General features: G+C 38.6%; 1 protein-coding gene across 10 annotated transcripts in view; it reads left to right on the top strand.

Moving 5' to 3' along the window:
* The window catches only part of C1H9orf85 (chromosome 1 C9orf85 homolog), a 67,582-nt gene extending 49,913 nt beyond the window's left edge, over positions 1–17,669 (top strand). For 9 of the 10 annotated variants that reach the window (XM_002708205.5, XM_008256371.4, XM_070050793.1 and 6 more), the window contains 2 exons: positions 15,670–15,783; positions 16,260–17,669. In XM_002708205.5, the coding sequence (XP_002708251.1) occupies positions 15,670–15,783; positions 16,260–16,395 (250 nt within the window). In that variant the 3' untranslated portion in view covers positions 16,396–17,669. Of the gene's footprint in view, positions 1–8,612; positions 9,157–15,669; positions 15,784–16,259 lie in introns of all 10 variants that reach the window. The other variant, XR_011379530.1, reaches the window with a different exon arrangement.
* The last annotated feature ends 1,898 nt before the right edge of the window (positions 17,670–19,567 follow it).

The raw sequence follows: 19,567 nt of genomic DNA, 5'->3' as shown, positions 1-19,567 counted from the left end.
AAAGGAAGCAGTATTAATAGCAAATTTTTTTTCCCCAAAAACTTAGAACAACTTTTGAGAATAGTTGATTGTGAATACACAAACCTGATTGTTAGCAATTGTGTCTTATCCTGGAGTTATTGAAGTCCCTGGGATTAAGGCAGTTTGTGGTGGTGTTCCACTACCTTGTAAGTCTTCCAAAGACGTCCATTCCATCAAGGAGATGGTGGCTAAAAAGTACCTCTTGAGATGCTCTTATACATCACACTGAGATAGATGTAGTTCTCCATATGCTAGCTCACAATACAAAATGAAGGAAATATAATGTGTAGAAATACCGAAATCTAGATAACAAGGTATTACAACCTAAATATTGATCTCCAGGAATAAAAAGCCCCAACTAATGAAAACAAGTCATAATTCATGAGATCCTAAGAAACTACTAGCAAGATCTTGTAGAAAAGGGAAAATAAAATGTTTTGCTGGGCCTATTCATTTGGATTTCTCTCACTGTCCAGACACCTTCAGAAATAAGACTGCTTCTGTCTTCCAGGGAAAACATCTCTTACGTGGGGGGTCTCATGGCCTACTTCAGGGAAAGGTCACACAGTTTTTCTGGTATCTGCTGTTTCTCACATCATTTAAACTTAAAATATTCAGTATGCCTGACTATATTTTGGGGTAGCATGTTCTGAACCCCATTAGTCTGAATATGTTATTTACTTAAGAGGGTCATTTGCCTGGCCTAAAGCATCGTGGATTTCAGATTGTCCAGAGCACATGACATTGTAGGTACAGGGGAAAGCCTAATATTTAGCTCCTTGCTAATGTGCTCCAGAAGCAGCAGATAATGGCTCAAGTACTTGAATCCATACCACCTACATAAGGAGACCAGGATGGAATCCTAGTTCCTGTTTCAGGCTGGCCCAAACCTGGCTGTTACGGCCATTTGGAAAGTGAACCAGAAAATAGATCTCTCTTCCTCTCCCTTTCTCTCTGTTACTCTGCTTTTCAAATAAATAAGCAAATATTTTTTAAAGAGCATGTTACCTATTAGTGATGCTTAAACAATGTGTTACTGGTATTACCTTTTAAACTGATAAGAACAGATACTACCTTTTAATATTAAGAGTCTGATACTCAAAGCTTTAGGTTTTTATAGAAATAAAGTGAAAGGCTTGTGGTGATAAAAGCTCTAGGACCGGCCAATGACATTGAATCTGGGATCACACAATCTGTACTAGGATTCTCCACCTATTTTGGCTCGTGTCTTTTGATCTTAAGGGCATTACCTGCTACTCCCTAGGAGAGGGCCACTGTAGTGCTGGGAAAAATCAATATAGGCTTGAATAAGAAGGTTCAGACTATTAAGATCATTAATATATGTAAGAATGTGGTTCAGGACAAATGTAAGTCTTTTGTATCAAACCTTATTTTTCCAAGTGCCTTGTTTTTGGCTTTTGAAAATGAAACCAAAAGATAGATTAAAACCATTTATTACCATTTTTGGTGAACTTCAAGTCATTCATGAACATTATAAATAACCTTGAATATGGAGTTGAATTATTGGAAAAGCAAGATATAAAGTAATGTGTGTGATTCCTAAACAAGAAAGTAATCTTGACATTTAAATACATAAGGTCCATTTATAGGCTTTTTTTTTTTTTTTCCTGGCAGTAGAAACATAAATGGTTAAAAGGTTTTGTCCCCTTCCTCAGGGAATGCAAGGCCAGAAGTGAAATGAGTTCTTTATTCTGGGCTCAGAGGGATTAAAGGTTTTACTCAAGACAAAAGTAAAGCAGATGGATTTAAGATTCAAATGCAAATTGTATTCTACTTTCTCACAGTGATCTCTCACTATTGTATTTATTCATTCCAAAAGTTCTACTTCTCTCTTCACCTGAGCCTATTGCTCTATTAATTTTTTTTAAAGCTTTAATTATTTATTTGAAAGGCAGAGTTACAGAGAGGTAGAGAGAGAAAGAGAGAATAAGAGAGAATGAAAGAGGTCTTCCGTCTGCTGGCTCACACCCCAGATGGCTACAAGGGTCAGAGCCACACTGATCCGAATCCGGGATCCGGGAGCTTCCTCCTAGTCTCCCACATGGGTGCAGGGGCCCAAGAACTTGGGCCATCTTCCACTGCTTTCCCAGGCCATAGTAGAGGGCTGGATCGGAAGAAGAGCAGCCAGGACATGAACCAGCGCCCATATGGGATGCCGTCACTGCAGGCAGTGGCTTTACCCGCTATGTCACAGTGCTGGCCTCGCTCTATTAATTTTTACAAATGTCTTCTATCTTGTTTATGGAAATTGTTACTGCTGAGTGCTAACCTGCATTGCTTCTGTAAATACTTTTATCTGTGGAAAAACAAATATGTCTTGCTATCAGATCCTGAAATGCCTACTCTGGTATCTAGAAACTCCTTTCTGCCTTTTGTTGAAGGTAACCAAGCAATCTTTTGCCTCTATTAATAAAGACATGTGGTAAAAAAACACATTATGTTAATATCTCTAGCCTACTTCTTTTCCCTTTCTATGTATTAACAACAGTTGGAGATAATACTACCTTAGCTAGCTGATGTCTAACATTAACATAGTAGAAGAGAAGGGAGAAACAACAAGCCACAAACAGTTTTGGGTCTCATCTTACAAGTGGACCTGTAAGTCCTCTATCTCATCGGTTCTTACTTGGTAAAGGGATTTGGGGAAGATTTTTGTTCCTTAGGTGACATTTGGCTATGTCTAGCTTTTGAAAAATTTGGTGACTTACAGGTAGTGAGCAGTAGATTCAAAATTAGAGTATAGAGGGGTTTTTTTTCCCCCTTGAGATTTCTAATTCCTGACTTTCATTTTAATGTCAGATCCCTAAGGTTTGACACAAAGTCACTTGTGATGACTTTAAACATTCCTATATCTTATGTTAACCAAAACAGAATTTTCCCCTATAGAATGAAAATATACCTGTTAGAAACACCTTGCCTTATGTAACCAGGTTTTCCTTAACTTTCAAGAACCAAGAAACTAAGCTGAGTTTTAAAGGTAATTTACTAAAATACTCCCCCTTTAATTTAGAGTGAAATTGTCTCTAGGAAGAGTCTAGGATAATGATGAGGGATATTACCCCAGATATAGCTCTGAATTTCTGAGAAAAATAAAAGATTATTAGGGATGACTGACAGGAAACTGGGTTTAATCTGCAATTATTTTAAGTAGCATGTTGAATGTGCAAGACTCTGTGCTATAATTTATAGAAGATACCAAGATGACTCTCTGACACCAAGCAATTTACAGTCTTGTCTGGGAGATGAGTCTGGTGTGGTGTAAGTATGTAGCTATTTTAGGGCTGTATGAGCTAGAAGTCTCTGCAAACCCACAATGTAATGCTATCCCTCTACCTATCAAAATGCTCTTTTTCCTGGGATGTACCTGTATCATCCAGGACCTAAGTAGGGACACCATGAAATATGGGTATTAAGCTCCATGTGGAGCTTGTAGAGCTATCATAAAATTCCCAAGTAATTTCATATGTGTAGAGGCATCACCCCACCCCATGAAAGAGGGCCCTTTGTTTTGCCACAGAGCACAACTGGAGGTGCTATACAGGTAGTCTCTCCTCTACCCCTTTTCCCTTCAGGCAATTCTCTGACCCACTGCCCATTCTCCATGGGGCAGCCCATGCTCATATATATGTGTGTGTTCACTTTCATCTTTTGAATAAATTTTGTTATCTCTTTGTGCACCTTATACATGCCTGCACATAGAAATCTTCTATTTGTGTAGGACAAGAGCCTAGAGTAAGATTAATATAGTGATGCCCACAATAAGTCCATGCATAACTCTGTGGCAGGTTGCTAAAAGTGTTGGATTTAACTAAAAGGGAAAGAGACTGAGAGGATACCAGGTGAGGCTACAGAGGAATAACGGAGTGAACAAATGGGAGTGGTCTACACAAGACATAAATATAGGTCGAAGAATGTTTGTGTAAACAGTGTTTATAGGAAACTCTGTGAGGAAGCACCAGAAAATAGAGGGAAAATGGACAAGACTCCCCATTTCCCTTTCATACACAGTACAGATAATCACAAGTTCTTATATCTCTTGTCTTTTGCTTCCTCAAAAATTGTCATATATTAATTTGCCTTTCACAGTTTTCTTTCCTCTTTATATGTAACCTTGGTGTTCCATAAATGGTAATCTAAGTTGCCTGTCAAAAGGAAGTTTTGGTCTGCTTTGAATATACATTAAATAAAGGGAAAACAAGACTCGGAATTTTGGTTTAGTAGCTGGGTTTCTAGCCTTATTAGAAAACACAGCTAGGATATTTTGTTCTTTTGTTGGATACTACCCTTTTGTCCTATTGTGTGTACCAATGTAGGGCCATATAGAATGGCCTCATTGGTTGTATTTTTCATTTCCTGTATTTCTTATAATAGACTAATGCTTTAAGGTTAATCAGTGATATGGAAGTTGTGTCACCAAATTCCAGGAGTATTAAAGTGTTTGGGAGTACAGTTTAGTAGTGACTTTAATGCCTGTTTTTTTTTTTTTTTTCCTTGCCCACAATCTTGGGTCTTAATTCTAAAGGTTAAAGGTTGACAGATGTTGTTACTTTCAGTGGTTGCTCATCTGTACATGAAGACTGTTGATTGACATTGATTGGTGCAGCAAGCTTTAATTTTAAATCACCTGCCCTAAAGTATTGAATAATTTCTTTTCTCTTTTTTTCTAAACTATTCTTGGTCAGAAGTAAATATTTTGTACTCTTTCAAGAATTACTGTAATCCAGTGTATTACTGCAAGAAGTAGTATAATAGCTCCATTTACTTTCAAATATATCTAGAGAAACAAGGAAGTGAATTGTAATTTCTCCTACTTAATATCTTGGAATTTGAAGATATTCTCTCTTTAAAAGCATTTTATTAATAGCATATGATGTAATCCTCTACTATGGCTTTAGAATCTTCTGTTGAGTCCAGGTTATGTAAAAGTCACTGCAGGAAATGTGACCTCATGAAACTATCAATGCTGAGTTTCTGTTATTTATACACCAAGGGTGGAGTAACACAGTTCACTGTTTACAAAAGCACCTGCCTACTCCTCACCTATATACAATGGAGCCCAATTATGGTAAAGGTTAAATAACAATAACCAGGAAATGAAAACTAGGCCTGAAAAGTTGTAGCAGAGTAAATTTTATTTCTAACAAACATTAATCTGTTTTATGTAAGAGATCCTAAGAAGCTGGAGGAGAAATTTTACCTCTCTCTACACAGATCTTTGAGGTGTTGGTATGTTTAAATACGTAATATAAAAAATTTTGTTACTCTCATATTGATATCAGAAAGTATTTGTTTTTCAGCTGTGAGACTGTAGAGGTGATGAATACAGTGATTATGGTGTAACCTAGTACCACTGACTTTGTTCAGCACTTTATGTTAATGCTTATGAAGAGTGAGACTCAAAGAAGTTTATGGGACTTGGAAAGATCATTTGACAAGGACATACCAAAACTGTGCTAGAGTCTAGGTTTCTTTCCCCCAAAACACAGTTTTTTCCCTATTAATTTTTGTTTTCAAAATAATAACTTCCATAGTTATAGTAGTCCATTGAAAACTTCAGATTCTGTTTCTGGTTTTCATCCTTAGAGCATACATTCATTACCTTTTAATTAATTTTCCTACCTTTTGTGTTTTTTAATCAAAAAAATTGCAAACATTTTTAGAAAGTGTTGCAATCTCCTTTGTCGTAAACATGTTTTTTAGGGATGATCTGTGTTTTTATTTGGCCATTTCTATACTAAAAGGACTAGTTGTGGTATATGCATGGGTATATTGTTTCTGGGAGTTACATCCCATAGAGAAAAGAAAAGAAGGTGAAACTATCATTTTAACATTTCTGATGTTTTCCTACTAGTGAGTTCACAAAATATTCAAAATATAGCCATTTTCAAGGGAAATTAGATAAATTGATATTTTAGTGAATTTAAAGTTTTTTTTTCTTACCATGAATTTTATTAAAAAAACACCCTGGAGTCATTACATACTTTATTTTTAGAATTGTTTTAAAATACTTAACAGGTTTTATAACAACTTGGAATGCATGTCTCATAAAATATTACATAAGCCATTCTCATGCTTATATCAAGATTCTTTGGATTGGTAAATTTAGTACTAATGTTAAAAAAAATGCAGAGACTCTTACTTTCAGACCTCCTCTTGTTCTTCTCTCCATGAGGGCATAAAGCCTGGTTTAAGAGTTTTGAAAGAGAAGGCATACTAAAGGTCCACATTTTTAACAGGAACAGGAAGGTTGTAAGGTTCAAAAGCTTTATAATTCACATTTTTACAAATATATTTCACCTTTATATAAAGGAAAAATACCATTTTAAGTGTATGCATGTATCCTTGTTGCCATAAGATAGGTATGTTTATATCCAGAGGTACAGTTCTAGCAAAACTTAGTTGATTTTCAGAAAAAGTTTAAATTTTAAAAGAGTATAATTATTTTTCAGCAATAGCATTCATTCTGTTCTCTGAATTTGGCGTTATCTTCTTAACTAGCATTAGGAACCATGGAAAACCCTTACTTGAATATCCAGGAAGTATTATTTTGATGTAGGTCAACAGTGTGGTTATATGTATATGGATTTCGTAGAGTTTAACAGATTCTTGGGACCCATCTACCAAAATTCTGGTTATGTAAATAATGCATGGATCCCAGGGATCTGCATTAAGCTGTGCTAGTATTTGATTCTTAAAGACAAACTGTTTCTTAGTACTAGATTAACAATTTGGAATCTGGAATCACAACCTTTTGACTCCAGTTTCCAAAACAAGAGATCCCATTTTAAACAGTTTTTACATGTGAATGTGTATTTTTATTTTTTGGGAATAAATATACAATAGTGCGATTGCTGGGTTGTATGTTAAGGCCATGTTTTTAAAGGAAACTTCCAAGCTATTTTCCAAAGTAGCTGAACTTTCTGCCCTTTGCACCAGCAGTGTATGGAAATTCTAGATGTCTGCCTCCTCAACATTCAGGATTGTCAAGTTTTGGTTTTTATTTTCAAGTTTTGTTCTGTTTTAGGAATACATCAGTACCTGTATCTCATGATTTTAATTTGTATTTTTCTGATGACCAGTGGTGCTACTAATACCATTTTCATTTGCTCATTTTGCAGCTTTCTTTTTTAGTGAGATGGAGAGATCTTTTCAGATCTTTAGCTCATGCTTTTGTGCTTTGTTTTCTTATAACTGAATGTTGGAAGTTCTTTATATTGTATACTACAAAGGAGGTCTGTGTTTTACAGATTTTTTTTAAATCAGCATTTGGCTTTTTTTTTCATTCTTCTAGTAGTGTTTGCTGAAGAGAAAAAACTTTTATTTTGAGGAAGATGCATCTAGTAAATCATGATTTATGGATCATGACTTTGTGTTAAACTATGTTTTCTTCTTGAAATTTGTATGATTTTTGATTTTATATTTGAGTTTATGATCCTTTTCATGATTTTAAGGCTATTCAGTTTTTTTTTAAAGTTTTATTTATTTACTTGAAAGTTAGAGTTACACAGAGAGAAGGAGAGACAGAGAGAGAGAGAGAGAGAGAGAGAGGTCTTCCATCCACTGGTTCACTCCCCAGTTGGCTGCAATGGCTGGAGCCAGGAGCCAGGAGCTTCTGCAAGGTCTCCTACACAGGTGTAGGGGCCCAAGGACTTGGGCCATCTTCTACTGCTTTCCCAGGCCATAGCAGAGAGCTGGATCAGAAGAAGAGCAGCCAGGGACATGAACCGGTGCCCATATAGGATGCTGGCACTGAAGACAGTGGCTTTACCTGCTGCACCGCAGTCCCGGCCCCAAGGGCTATTCAGTTTTTCAACATCATTTGTTAAAAACATTGTCCTTTCTTCATTCACTTGCCTTTCTACTGTGTTTCACGTTATTTGGGTCCATGTATGTGAGTCTGTTTCTTGACTGTATTTTGTTCCATTTATCCGTATATCTGTCCTTTCATTGGTACCGTACTACCTTGATTCTTGCAGTTTTATGGTAAGGCTTGAAAGTGCATAATGAGGGGCTGGTGCTGTGGGATAGGCACTGGTTTGAGTCCTGGCTGGTCTACTTCCAATCCAGCTCTCTGCTATGGCCTGGAAAAGCAGAGGAAAATGGCCCAAGTACTTGGGTCCTGGCACCCACGTGGATCGTTTCAGCTCCAGCTGTTGTGTCCATTTAATGGAAAGTGAACAGGTGGATGAAAGATCTCTCTCTCTTCCTCTCCCTCTGCCTTTCAAATAAGTAAATAAATAAATAAATCTTAAAGGAAAAACAAAAGAACATATCAAGAGTCCTATAACCTTGTTTTCCTTTTTCAAAATCATTCTGGCTATTACCATTTCTTTGCTTTTTCTTATAGAGAATCAGCTTGCAAGTTTCTTCAGAAATGTCGTTAGACATTGCCAGCAAAGAAATAAAGCTTATTTCTGTTTAATGGCTCTTTATTTTGTGAGTTTACTACTAAACTATCTTAATTTCTAGTACCTTTTTTGTAGGTTCTTTAGGATTTTCTATGTAGACAGAGTATTTTGTGTGTGTGTGTTGTAAAAGTTTATTCATTTATTTTTTTTTTTTTTTGACAGAGTGGACAGTGAAGAGAGAGAGAGAAAGGCCTTCCTTTGCCGTTGGTTCACTCTCCAATGGCCGCCGCGGCCGGCGTGCTGCGGCCGGCACACCGCGCTGATCCGATGGCAGGAGCCAAGTACTTATCCTGGTCTGCCATGGGGTGCAGGGCCCAAGTACTTGGGCCATCCTCCACTGCACTCCCTGGCCACAGCAGAGGGCTGGCCTGGAAGAGGGGCAACCGGGACAGAATCCGGCGCCCCGACCAGGACTAGAACCCGGTGTGCCGGTGCTGCAAGGCGGAGGATTAGCCTATTGAGCCGCGGCGCCGGCTTATTCATTTATTTGAAAGAGTTACTGAGGGAGAGGCAGAGGCAGGGAGAGAGAGATCTTCCATCCACTGGTTCACTCCTCAGATGACCACAATGGTCAGAGCTGCACCATATTGAAGCCAGTGAGTGCAGGGGCCCAAGCACTTGGGCCGTCTTCTGCCACTTTCCTAGGCCACAAGCAGGGAGCTGGATTAAAATTGGAGCAATCAGGACTCAAACCAGAGCCTACATGGTATGCTGGGGCTTAACCTTCTATGCCATAGCACCCGCCCTCATTGTGTTTTTTCTAAATAGAGTTTTATTTTTTCTTTCTCATCTGTATGACCTCTATTTCTTTTTCTGGCTTTATTGTACTGTCTGGGACCTTCAATATGATGCTGAAAGGGAGTGGTAGGAACGAGTTTTCTTGTCATGTCCCAGATCATTTGGGGAAGGTATTCAGTCTCTTGTCATTAAGTGTAGTGTTAACTGTGTGTTCTTTGTAGATACCTTTTTATCAAGATCAAGATGGTTCCTTCGATTTATAGTTTGCTGAGAGGTGTTATTATAAATAGTTGTTAAATTTTGTTAAGTGAGCTTTGTCTTCATCCATTAAGATCTGAATATGGTTTTTCTTTTCTTTTCCTGCTTTGATGAACTACTTTGTGGAGGTTGGGGGGTTAGAATATTAAATCAGCTTTGTATTCCCAAGATAAAGCCCACTTGGCTGAGATGGTTATGTTACTGACTTGCTAACACTTTGTCATAGATTTTTACATGTGTTCATTTGAAATATTGGACTGCAGTTTTCATATCTTAATATTAGAGGGCCTCATCAAATGAGTCGGAAAGGATTCCTGTGGTGGGCAGTTAACCTAAAAGTTAAGATGCTGGTTAAGATACCTGCTTCCCAAATAGAACTGCCTTGGCTTGATACCTGATTCTGACCCCTGACTTCAGCTTCCAGCTCAGGCAGACCCAAGGAAGCTTAAGCAGTTGACTTCCTGCCACCCACATGAGAGACTTAGATTGAATTTCCAATTTCTGGCTCCCACCTGTCCTAGCCCCAATCATTGTAGACATTGGGAAGTGAACCAGCAGATGGAACTCACTCTTTCTGCTTCTCAAGTAAGTAAATAAATACCATTTTAAAAGTGTTCTTCCCTATTTTGTTTCCTGAAAGAATTTGTATACCATAAGAATTTTTAAGTATATTAATTTGAGAGAGTAGACAGAGAGCTTCCATCCAGTAGTTCACTCTCAAATGCTTGTAACAGCTGGGGCTGGGCCATGCCAAAGTCAGGAGCCAGGAACCCCATCCAGGTCTCTTACATGAGTGGCAGAGACTCAGGTACTTCAACCATTATTTGCTGCCTTCTTAGACACATTAGCAGGAAGCTGAATCAGAAGTTCAGTATCTAGGACTCAAATTAGGCAGATACTGGAAACAGGCATCCTAAACTGCAGCTTAATCCACAGCTCTACAATGCCTGCCCCTTCATTCATTTTTTCTTTTTTTAAAAGATTTATTTATTTATTTGAAAGTCAGTTACACAGAGAGAGGAGAGGCAGAGAGAGAGAGAGAGAGAGAGGTCTTCCATCAAATGGTTCACTCTCCAGTTGGCTGCAACGGCTGGAGCTGTACTGATCTGAAGCCAGGAGCCCAGAGCTTCTTTCAGGTCTCCCACTTGGGTGCAGGGGCCCAGGGACTTGGGCCATCTTGTACTGCTTTCCCAGGCCATAGCAGAGAGCTGGATTGGAAGTGGAGTAGATGGGTCTCGAACTGGCGTCCATATGGGATGCTGGTGCTTTAGGCCAGGGCGTTAACCCACTGTGCCACAGCCCTGGCCCCTGCCCCTTCATTCTTGATAGTGTTAATTTATATCTTCTTCTTTTTTTTTAAATATTTATTCGTGTATTTGAGAAGTAGTTATAGACAGGGAGAGAGAGAGACAGAGAGAAACATCTTTCATCTGCTGGTTCACATCCAAATGGAGCTGGGCCAATCTGAAGCCAGGAGCCAGGAGCTTCTTCTGAGTCTACCACGCGGGTGCAGGGGCCCAAGTGCTTGGGCCACCTTCTAATGCTTTCCCAGGGAGCTGGATCAGAAGTGGAGCAGCCAGGACTTGAATCAGTGCCTGTATGGGATGCTGGCACCACAGGTGGAGGCTTAGCCTATGACACCACAGTGCCGGCCCCTATACCTGCTCCTTTTATTTTGATCAGCCTGGCTACATGTTTTTGAATTATATTGATCTTTTCAAAGTGCCTGCTTTTGATTTCACTGATTTTTCTCTATTTTTCTGTTTTCAGTATCATTGGTTTCTGTCCTCATATTATTGTTGGTTATTCATTTTTGTTAATTTTGAGTTTAACTTATTCCTGCTGCTTATGGTAAAAGTTTGGGTAATTCTTGATCATGTTAACATAATATTTGATTATATAAATTTGCAAGAACTTCTTTAGCTCCATTTCTTAAATTTTGATGTCATTTTTATTGTCATTCAGTTGAAATATGTTCTCATTTTTCCTTCTGACTTCTCTTTTACCTATGGGTTATTTAGAAATCTTTTGTTGAGGGGTGGCGCCGCGGCTCACTAGGCTAATCCTCCGCCTAGCGGCACCGGCACACTGGGTTCTAGTCCTGGTTGGGGCGCCGGATTCTGTCCCCATTGCCCCTCTTCCAGGCCAGCTCTCTGCTGTGGCCCAGGAGTGCAGTGGAGGATGGCCCAAGTCCTTGGGCCCTGCACCCCATGGGAGACCAGGAAAAGCACCTGGCTCCTGCCTTCAGATTAGCGTGGTGCGCCGGCTGCGGCGGCCATTGGGGGGTGAACCAACGGCAAAGGAAGACCTTTCTTTCTGTCTCTCTCTCTCTGTCCACTCTGCCTGTCAAAAAAAAAAAAAAAAAAAAAAAAAAGGAAATATTTTGTTGAATTTCTAAATAGTTGGGCTTTTCTCAGATATCCTTCTGTTATTGATTTCTGGTTGATTTTATTGCACCAAGGGTATATACTCACATACATTTCAGGTTTTTAAAATTTTGTTGAGCTTGTTTTTATGACATAGAGTATGCTCTGACTTGGAGTATGTTCCATGTGTACTTGAAGAGGATGTATTGCTCTTGTGTACTGTGGGGGACAGAAAGGTGGGACATCTTTTCTGCTTATCATAAAGGTTAAGACCAACATTGCTGTTTAAAAAAAAACCAGGTTAATAAGAGGAAAACATGATAGATTTGTTTATTCCAAGTTTTAGTGACATGAGAAATCAAGGCTCAAGACCCGGGGAAAACTGTTTTATGCTTAGGTTCAATACAGAATGGAAGCCTTGTAGAAATGTGAATGGACAAAAGAATATGATCTAATGGTAACAGACTGATAGAATGGAAGAAGGGGATTAACACCCATCTGTTTAGATTATTCTTGGCATCTCTGTTTTTCTTCCTCCAAAGTATGGAGCAAGACTCCTCTGGAATGACAGAGTAGGTCAAAGAAGTTCTGTATGGCTAGCTTTAATGCAGAAATATGGGAAAGCTCACAGTAATGCTAGTAGTTTCTATGACTTGCTTGAGGAAGAGAAATTCCAGTTTATGTTGGTTACTTTTGATGAAGAAACACAGCCTGGAACAGAAGATCAGTGAGAGTCCTTCCAGTCTCTTTTAGTTCAAAGTACTCAACATACCAAAGCACAGTTTGGGATATTGTTTTCTTTTTTATTATTATTATTATTAATTTGACAGGTAGAGAGTTATATATATATATATATAGAGAGAGAGAGAGAGAGAGAAAGTCTTCCTTCCGAAGGTTCACTCCCCAAATGGCCACTATGATCAGCACTGTGCCGATCTGAAGCCAGGAGCCAGGTGCTTCTCCCTGGTCTCCCATGAGGGTGCAGGGCCCAAGCATTTGGGCCATCCTCCACTGCCCTCCCGGGCCACAGCAGAGATCTGGACTGGAAGAGGAGCAACCGGGACTAGAACTGGTGCCCACATGGGATTCTGGAGCTGCAGGTGGAGGATTAACCAAGTGAGCCTCGGCGCTGGCTGGGGATATTGTTTTCTGACCTGCAACAGTGGAGTGTTCTCTAAGTGTCAACTAGACAGGGAGAAGGAGAGACAGAGGGAGAAAGAGAGATTTTCATCTGCTAGTCACTTCCCAAATGGCTGCGATGGCCAGGCTGAAGCCAGAAGCCAGGAACATCTTCTGGGTCTCCCCTATGGGTAGCAAGGGTCCAAACACTTGAGCCATCTTCTGTCACCCTTCCGAGGCCATCAGCAGTGAGCTGGGTCAGAAGTGGAGCAGCCAGGATGTGAACCAGCACCCATGGGAGTTACCTCACAGGTGGTAGCCTAACCACCTTTGCCATGTCTCTAGCTTCAGGCTTCTTGTAGTTCTTACCTTTGTTCCTCTTATAAAAAGTGTCTCTTTTCTCTGGCTGCCTTCAAGATTTTTTCTTTTTTCTTTCTTCTTTAGCAAATCAAATGTGATGTATCTTTGAGTGATTTATGTTTATTTGGCTGTGGCATTTTTCCCTTCGTGGGTGCTCAGAACCTTTTGGAATATAGAATTTGATCTCTAGAACATATGCAAATATATGCAGATTGAACAACATTAGAAGAAGTCAAAAAATTTCTGGAAACAAATGAAGATGACAATATGACATATCAACTTAAGGGATACAGCAAAAGCAGTGTTAAGAGAAAAGTTTTTATCAGTTGGTGCCTACATCAAGAAATTGGAAAGGCTCCAAATAAATGAGCTATCAGTATATCTCAAGGACCTAGAAAAAAACAGCAAACCAAACCCAAAACTAATAGGAGAAAAGAAATAATTAAAATTAGAGAATAAATAAACAAAATTGAAACCGAAAGAACAATACAAAAGATAAGTGAAATTAACAGCTGTTTTTTCAAAAAAAATAAACAAAACTGATACATCATTTTCACAACTAACAAATAAAAGAGGGAGAAGACCCAAATCAATAAAATTAGAGAAGAAAAAGGGAACATAATGATAGATACCATGGAAATAAAAAGAATCATCAGGAATTACTGCAAAGAGTTGTATGCCAACAAATCCGGAAACCTAGAAGAACTGGATAGATTCCTGGACACATACAACCTACCTAAATTGAACCATGAAGACATAGACTAATAACCAAGATGGAAGTTGAATTAGTAATAAGACCTCCTAAGAAAGAAAAGTCCAGGGCCAGACAGTTTCACTGCCGAATATTGCCAAACTTCTAAAGAAGAGCTCCAATTCTTTTCAAGCTATTGAAAACATTTGAAAGGGAAAGAATCCTCCCAAATTCCTTTTATGAGGCCAGCATGACCTTAATTCCTAAACCTGAAAAAGATACAGCAGAGAAAGAGAACTACAGACCAATTTCTCTGATGAACATAGATGCAAAAATCCTCAACTAAATATTAGCTCATTGAATCTAACAACACCTCAGAAAGATCATTCACCTGGACCAAGTAGGATTTATCCCTGGTATACAGGGATGTTTCAACATTTGCAAATCAGTTGATGTGATACATCACATTAACAAACTTAAGAACAAAAATCATATGATTATCTCAATAGATGCAGAGAAAGCATTTGATAGAATTCAGCATTCCGGGACAGGCGCTGCGGCATAGCTTGTAAAGCTGCCACTTGCAGTTCCGGCATCACATGGGGGTGCTGGTTCCAGTCCCAGCTGCTCCACTTCTGATCCAACTGTCTGCTGTGGCCTGGGAAAGCAGTGGAAGATGGCCCAAGTTCTTGGGCCCCTGCACCCTCATGGGAAACCCGGAAGACACTCCTGGCTTTGGAACGGCCATTGTGGTCAATTGGGGAGTGAACCAGCGGGGGAGGACCTCTCTCTCTTTCTCTCTGCCTCTCCTCTCTCTGTGTAACTCTTTCAAATAAATAAACAAATCTTTAAAAAAAAAAAAAAGAATACAGCATCCTTTCATGATGAAAACCTTAAGCAAATTGGGTATAGAAGGAACATTGCTCAACATAATGAATGCAATTTATGACAAACCCATGACCAGCATCCTTTTGAATGGAGAAAAGTTGGAAGCTATAGCTAATACATATCAGTGAACAATTCAGTGGTTTTTAGCGTGTTATGCAGGTGTGCAGCCATCACAGCAAATGAGTTTTGAGCATTTTCATCATCTCATTTCATCCTCTCATTCTTAAGACTGTTTTGTCTATCCTTGTTGCTGGAATTTCTGTATAAACTTTAGGGTTAGCTTGCCAGTTTTTGCAGAAAAAAGTTCATTGTAATTTTAGTAGAGGTTGCAATGATCTGTAGATCAATTTGAGGAATATTGCCATCTTATCCATACTGTCTTCATTCACATAGGATGTTTTTCCATACATTATATCTAGTTTCTTTCAACCACGTTTTATAGTTTTTAGTGTATTGGTCTTGTACGTCTTTTGTTGAATATATTCCCAAGTATTTTATTCTTGTTTGGCTTGTTGATAAGTATATAGAAATACAGTTGATTTTTGTATATTGATCTTATTTTCATGTGTTTTAATGATTTTTTAATTCTAAGAAGATAATTATCAGATATTATTATTTTGCACTTCATTGTGCTATATGATGAATTTAAAGTGAGATAAGATAAAATATCTGAGATTGAAATCTATGAGTTTTGATTTTAGGTTTTTCAACCTGTGCATTTAGCCAAACTCCTGTTTTCATCAAGTTAATCTTAAGTAATTGGTAAAAATTAATAATTGGTTTTCTTTTCCACTTTTAGTGTTAAGTGTTTACAAAAGACAGTGAAAGATTCTTATCACATAATGTGTAGACTTTGTGCCTATGAACTTGAAGTTTGTGCAAAATGTGGAAAGAAAGAAGACATTGTTATTCCGTGAGTATTTCCACTCATATTTCAATTTTACTCTTAATAATTGATAGATGAATTTTCTTTTAATGAGACATTCAACAATTCCTAGTCTTAAGTAGCATTATATCACACTAATGTTGACTTTTTTCCACTTGAAAGGAAAAAACATCATAATTATTCAAAAAGTTTCTATCATTGCAATAAAAATAAAAGTATATTTTAAGGTGATAAAATATTTTCTAGGAGATTCACATTCATTACAAAGGGATTATAACAGCATTTCAGCAACATGTATCATGTATTAATTTCTTTGCATCTACTTCAGTTAAAATAATGTTATAGTTGGTTGGATCTTGAGTTAAGTTAGTCTTCAGGGATCTTTTTGTCTATGCTGACTTCATGAGGCTTCTATTAATAATGAAATGTAGTGATAAATGTCTTTTGAATCTGTATAGATAATGAAAGCCTGGGAAATAATTATTTTTTTCTTCTATCTTTAGATTTAACAAAGAACCTGAAAAGTCTGAAAATATTGACAGTAATCTAAGTTCCAACTGTAGAGGAAACTGCAGAAGAAATGAAGAAAGCGATGATGATTTAGATTTTGATCTTGATTTAGATGACACAGAAGATTAACAACCCAGTTGATTAATGGAACTACATTAAAAGTTAGTCTTTGAGAACATGAGATTCTGACTAGCTTTTGACTTTGTTAGTTTCACAAAAGATGCTTTGAAGTCTTAATGAGTAAGTCAGAAAAAGTTGTAGGAAATAGAATTTGTACATGAACAGTGTAAGTTGTATATGATATTTGAATAATTGTAAAACTTTGAGAGTTTTCTTATAATAAATTATTAAATTGAATATACTACAATATCTACTGCAGTAAGAATTGGAGTATCATGATGTAATTCATGGGAATTATTTTGGAGAATATATTTCCTAATAAAGAATTAAACAATATTTAGAATTGATGACTGTGTAAGAACTATTATGAAAAATGAGATGACATTATCTTATTGGCCTCAAAAATGGTTCTGGGCTAAGTACCTGTTGATAGATTGATCTCATGTAAATGGCCCACATAGCAAAAACCCATGACATTTGCTTGTTACAAAGCTAAGCATTTTATGTTTCCATAAAAGTGTCTAACAGGGACAGCCTTGTGGCATAATGGGTGAAGCTGTCACCTGCAACACCAACATCCCATATGGGTGCCAGTTTGTGTCCCGGCTGCTCCACTTCCAATTCAGCTCCGTGCTAATGACCTGGGAAAAGCAGTGGAAGATGGCCCAAGTGTTTGGGCCCTGGCCACCATGTGGGAGATGCGGATAAAGCGCTTGACTCCTGGCTTTGGCCTATCCCAACCCTGACCCAAAGTTGTGGCTATCTGGGGAGTGAATGAACAGATGGAAGATCTCCCCCCCTCCCCTTTCTGTCCCTCTCTCTCTAACTCCTCTGCCTTTCAAATAAATAAATAAATCTTTAAAAACGTTGTTTAACAAATGTATCCAAATTTTTCTGGTAAAGTATTTTTATATATTTTACCATATTATTTGTTATCTTTTCCTCTTGTGAAAGATACATACAGAAAAAGATCCCTAGAGTTTGTATGTATCGTTTAATGAATATTTGTAAAGGAAAGTTCATATCTTTACACTCAGATGAGGAAACTGCCAGCACCAGCAGCCCCCTGGGAAGCTCTTTCTGTGTCAGGTTCATCTGTTTCCCATGCTGGGCACTGTCCTGAACTTTGTTTCTGTTTCCTTTATCTACTCTACTCCCCATGTTTATACCTAAACAGTATAACATTTTACCGCATTTTCTTTATATTTTGGCTTATATGGGTGTGTGTGATTTAATTTACTGAATCACTTGAAAATAAACAGCAATAATTTTGAACACTTAAACCATGTAAATTATTTTGTATCTGTTCTTGTTTTCATTGTTACAGAATTTTTGAGATTGATCCATGTTGTTAAAAGAGCTACAATTGATTTTTCCCTGCTGTGTATTATTCTGTGCATTAATATATTATAGTTTGTTTATCTTTTGTAATGTTCAAAGATATTTGAATTGTGGCCGGCGCCGCGGCTCACTAGGCTAATCCTCCGCCTTGCGGCGTCGGCACACCGGGTTCTAGTCCCGGTCGGGGCGCCGGATTCTGTCCTGGTTGCCCCTCTTCCAGGCCAGCTCTCTGCTGTGGCCAGGGAGTGCAGTGGAGGATGGCCCAAGTGCTTGGGCCCTGCACCCCACGGGAGACCAGGAGAAGTACCTGGCTCCTGCCTTCAGATCAGCGCGGTGTGCCAGCCGCAGCACGCCGGCCGCGGCAGCCATTGGAGGGTGAACCAACGGCAAAGGAAGACCTTTCTCTCTGTCTCTCTCTCTCACTGTCCACTCTGCCTGTCAAAAAAAAAAAAAAAAAAAAAGATATTTGAGTTGTTTCAAGTTTTTCTGTAACAAACAATAGTGGTGTAAACATTGTTACATATACACATTTCTGTTGTGAGTTTTTCTAGCAGTGGTAGAAGGAATCATGTACATGCATCTTCAGTTTTACTATCTAATGTGGAACTGTTTTTCCAGAGAGGCCGTTATCCCCTTTCCCACAACAATATATTCCAGTTTCAGTGCTCTGCATCCTTTCTAACACTTGACAACAGACTTCTAGATTTTTACAATTTGAGTTTGTGCAATGATCTCTCTCTTACTAATTTATGTTTCTCTGATTACTAATACACTAAAGCCCCTTTTTGTATTTGGCTTTAGTGTATTAGTAATCAGAGAAACATAAATTGGTTAATAGATAATACTAGGAAATGATTTTTGTTAGCTCTAGTAATGTTACTTTAGAAATGTATACTGAATTATTTTTAAAGGATTTATTTATTTATTTGAAACATTTACCGATATACAGGGACAGAGAGAGATTTTTTGTTTTTTAGTTTACTCCCCCAAATGTCTGCAACCATTGGGGATGGACAAGGTTGAAGCTAGAAGTCTGAAACTCTATCCGGTTCTCCTACATGGGTGGCAGGGGCTAAGTACTTGGGCCATCTTCTGGTGCTTTCCTAGGTTAATTAGTAGGGAACTGGATTGGAAGTGGAGCAGTTGGGACTCCAACCAGCAGTTATATTCTTTGCCAACATTGCAGCTGGTAGGTACCTGCTGTGCCACAACAACCAGACCCCATACTGAATTATTTGTGGGTGTAATGTCAGTTTACTTTAAAATAATTCAACATAAAAAGTGATGATATACAAAACATTTTATTAACATAAAAATATGTTGCCTAGGAATAATCAAAACGTACGCAAAGTAGGACAGGTATCATGGCTTAGCATATCCCATATGGGTGCTGGTTCAAGTCCTTGCCGCTCTACTTCCTGGATTTATCCAGCTCCCTGCTAATGGCCTGGACAGGCAGTGGAGGATGTCCAGCATACTTGGACACCTGCAACCACATGGAAGACCTGGAGGAAGCTCCTGACTCCTGGCTTTGGCCTGGCTCAGCCTTGGCTGTGTGGCCATTTGGGGAGTGAACCAATGGATGGAAGATTTCTATCTCCTCTCTGTTATTCTGCTTTCAAATAAAAGAAAAAGGGGGGGAGGGGCTGTGGTGCAGCAGGATACACTGCCTGCACATCCCATATTGGAGAAGCCTGGATTTGATCCAGTTTCCTGCTAATGCACTTGGGAGATGATGGATGGTAGTCCAAGTACTTGGGTTCCTGCCATCTATGTGGGAAACCAGAAAGGAATTCCTGGCTCCCAGCTTCAGCCTGGCCTAGCCCTGGCTGTTGAGGGC

Source organism: Oryctolagus cuniculus, chromosome 1 (assembly GCF_964237555.1).
Source record: "Oryctolagus cuniculus chromosome 1, mOryCun1.1, whole genome shotgun sequence".
NCBI classification, from domain to species: domain Eukaryota; kingdom Metazoa; phylum Chordata; class Mammalia; order Lagomorpha; family Leporidae; genus Oryctolagus; species Oryctolagus cuniculus.
This window is presented reverse-complemented; position numbering and strand designations above follow the sequence as displayed.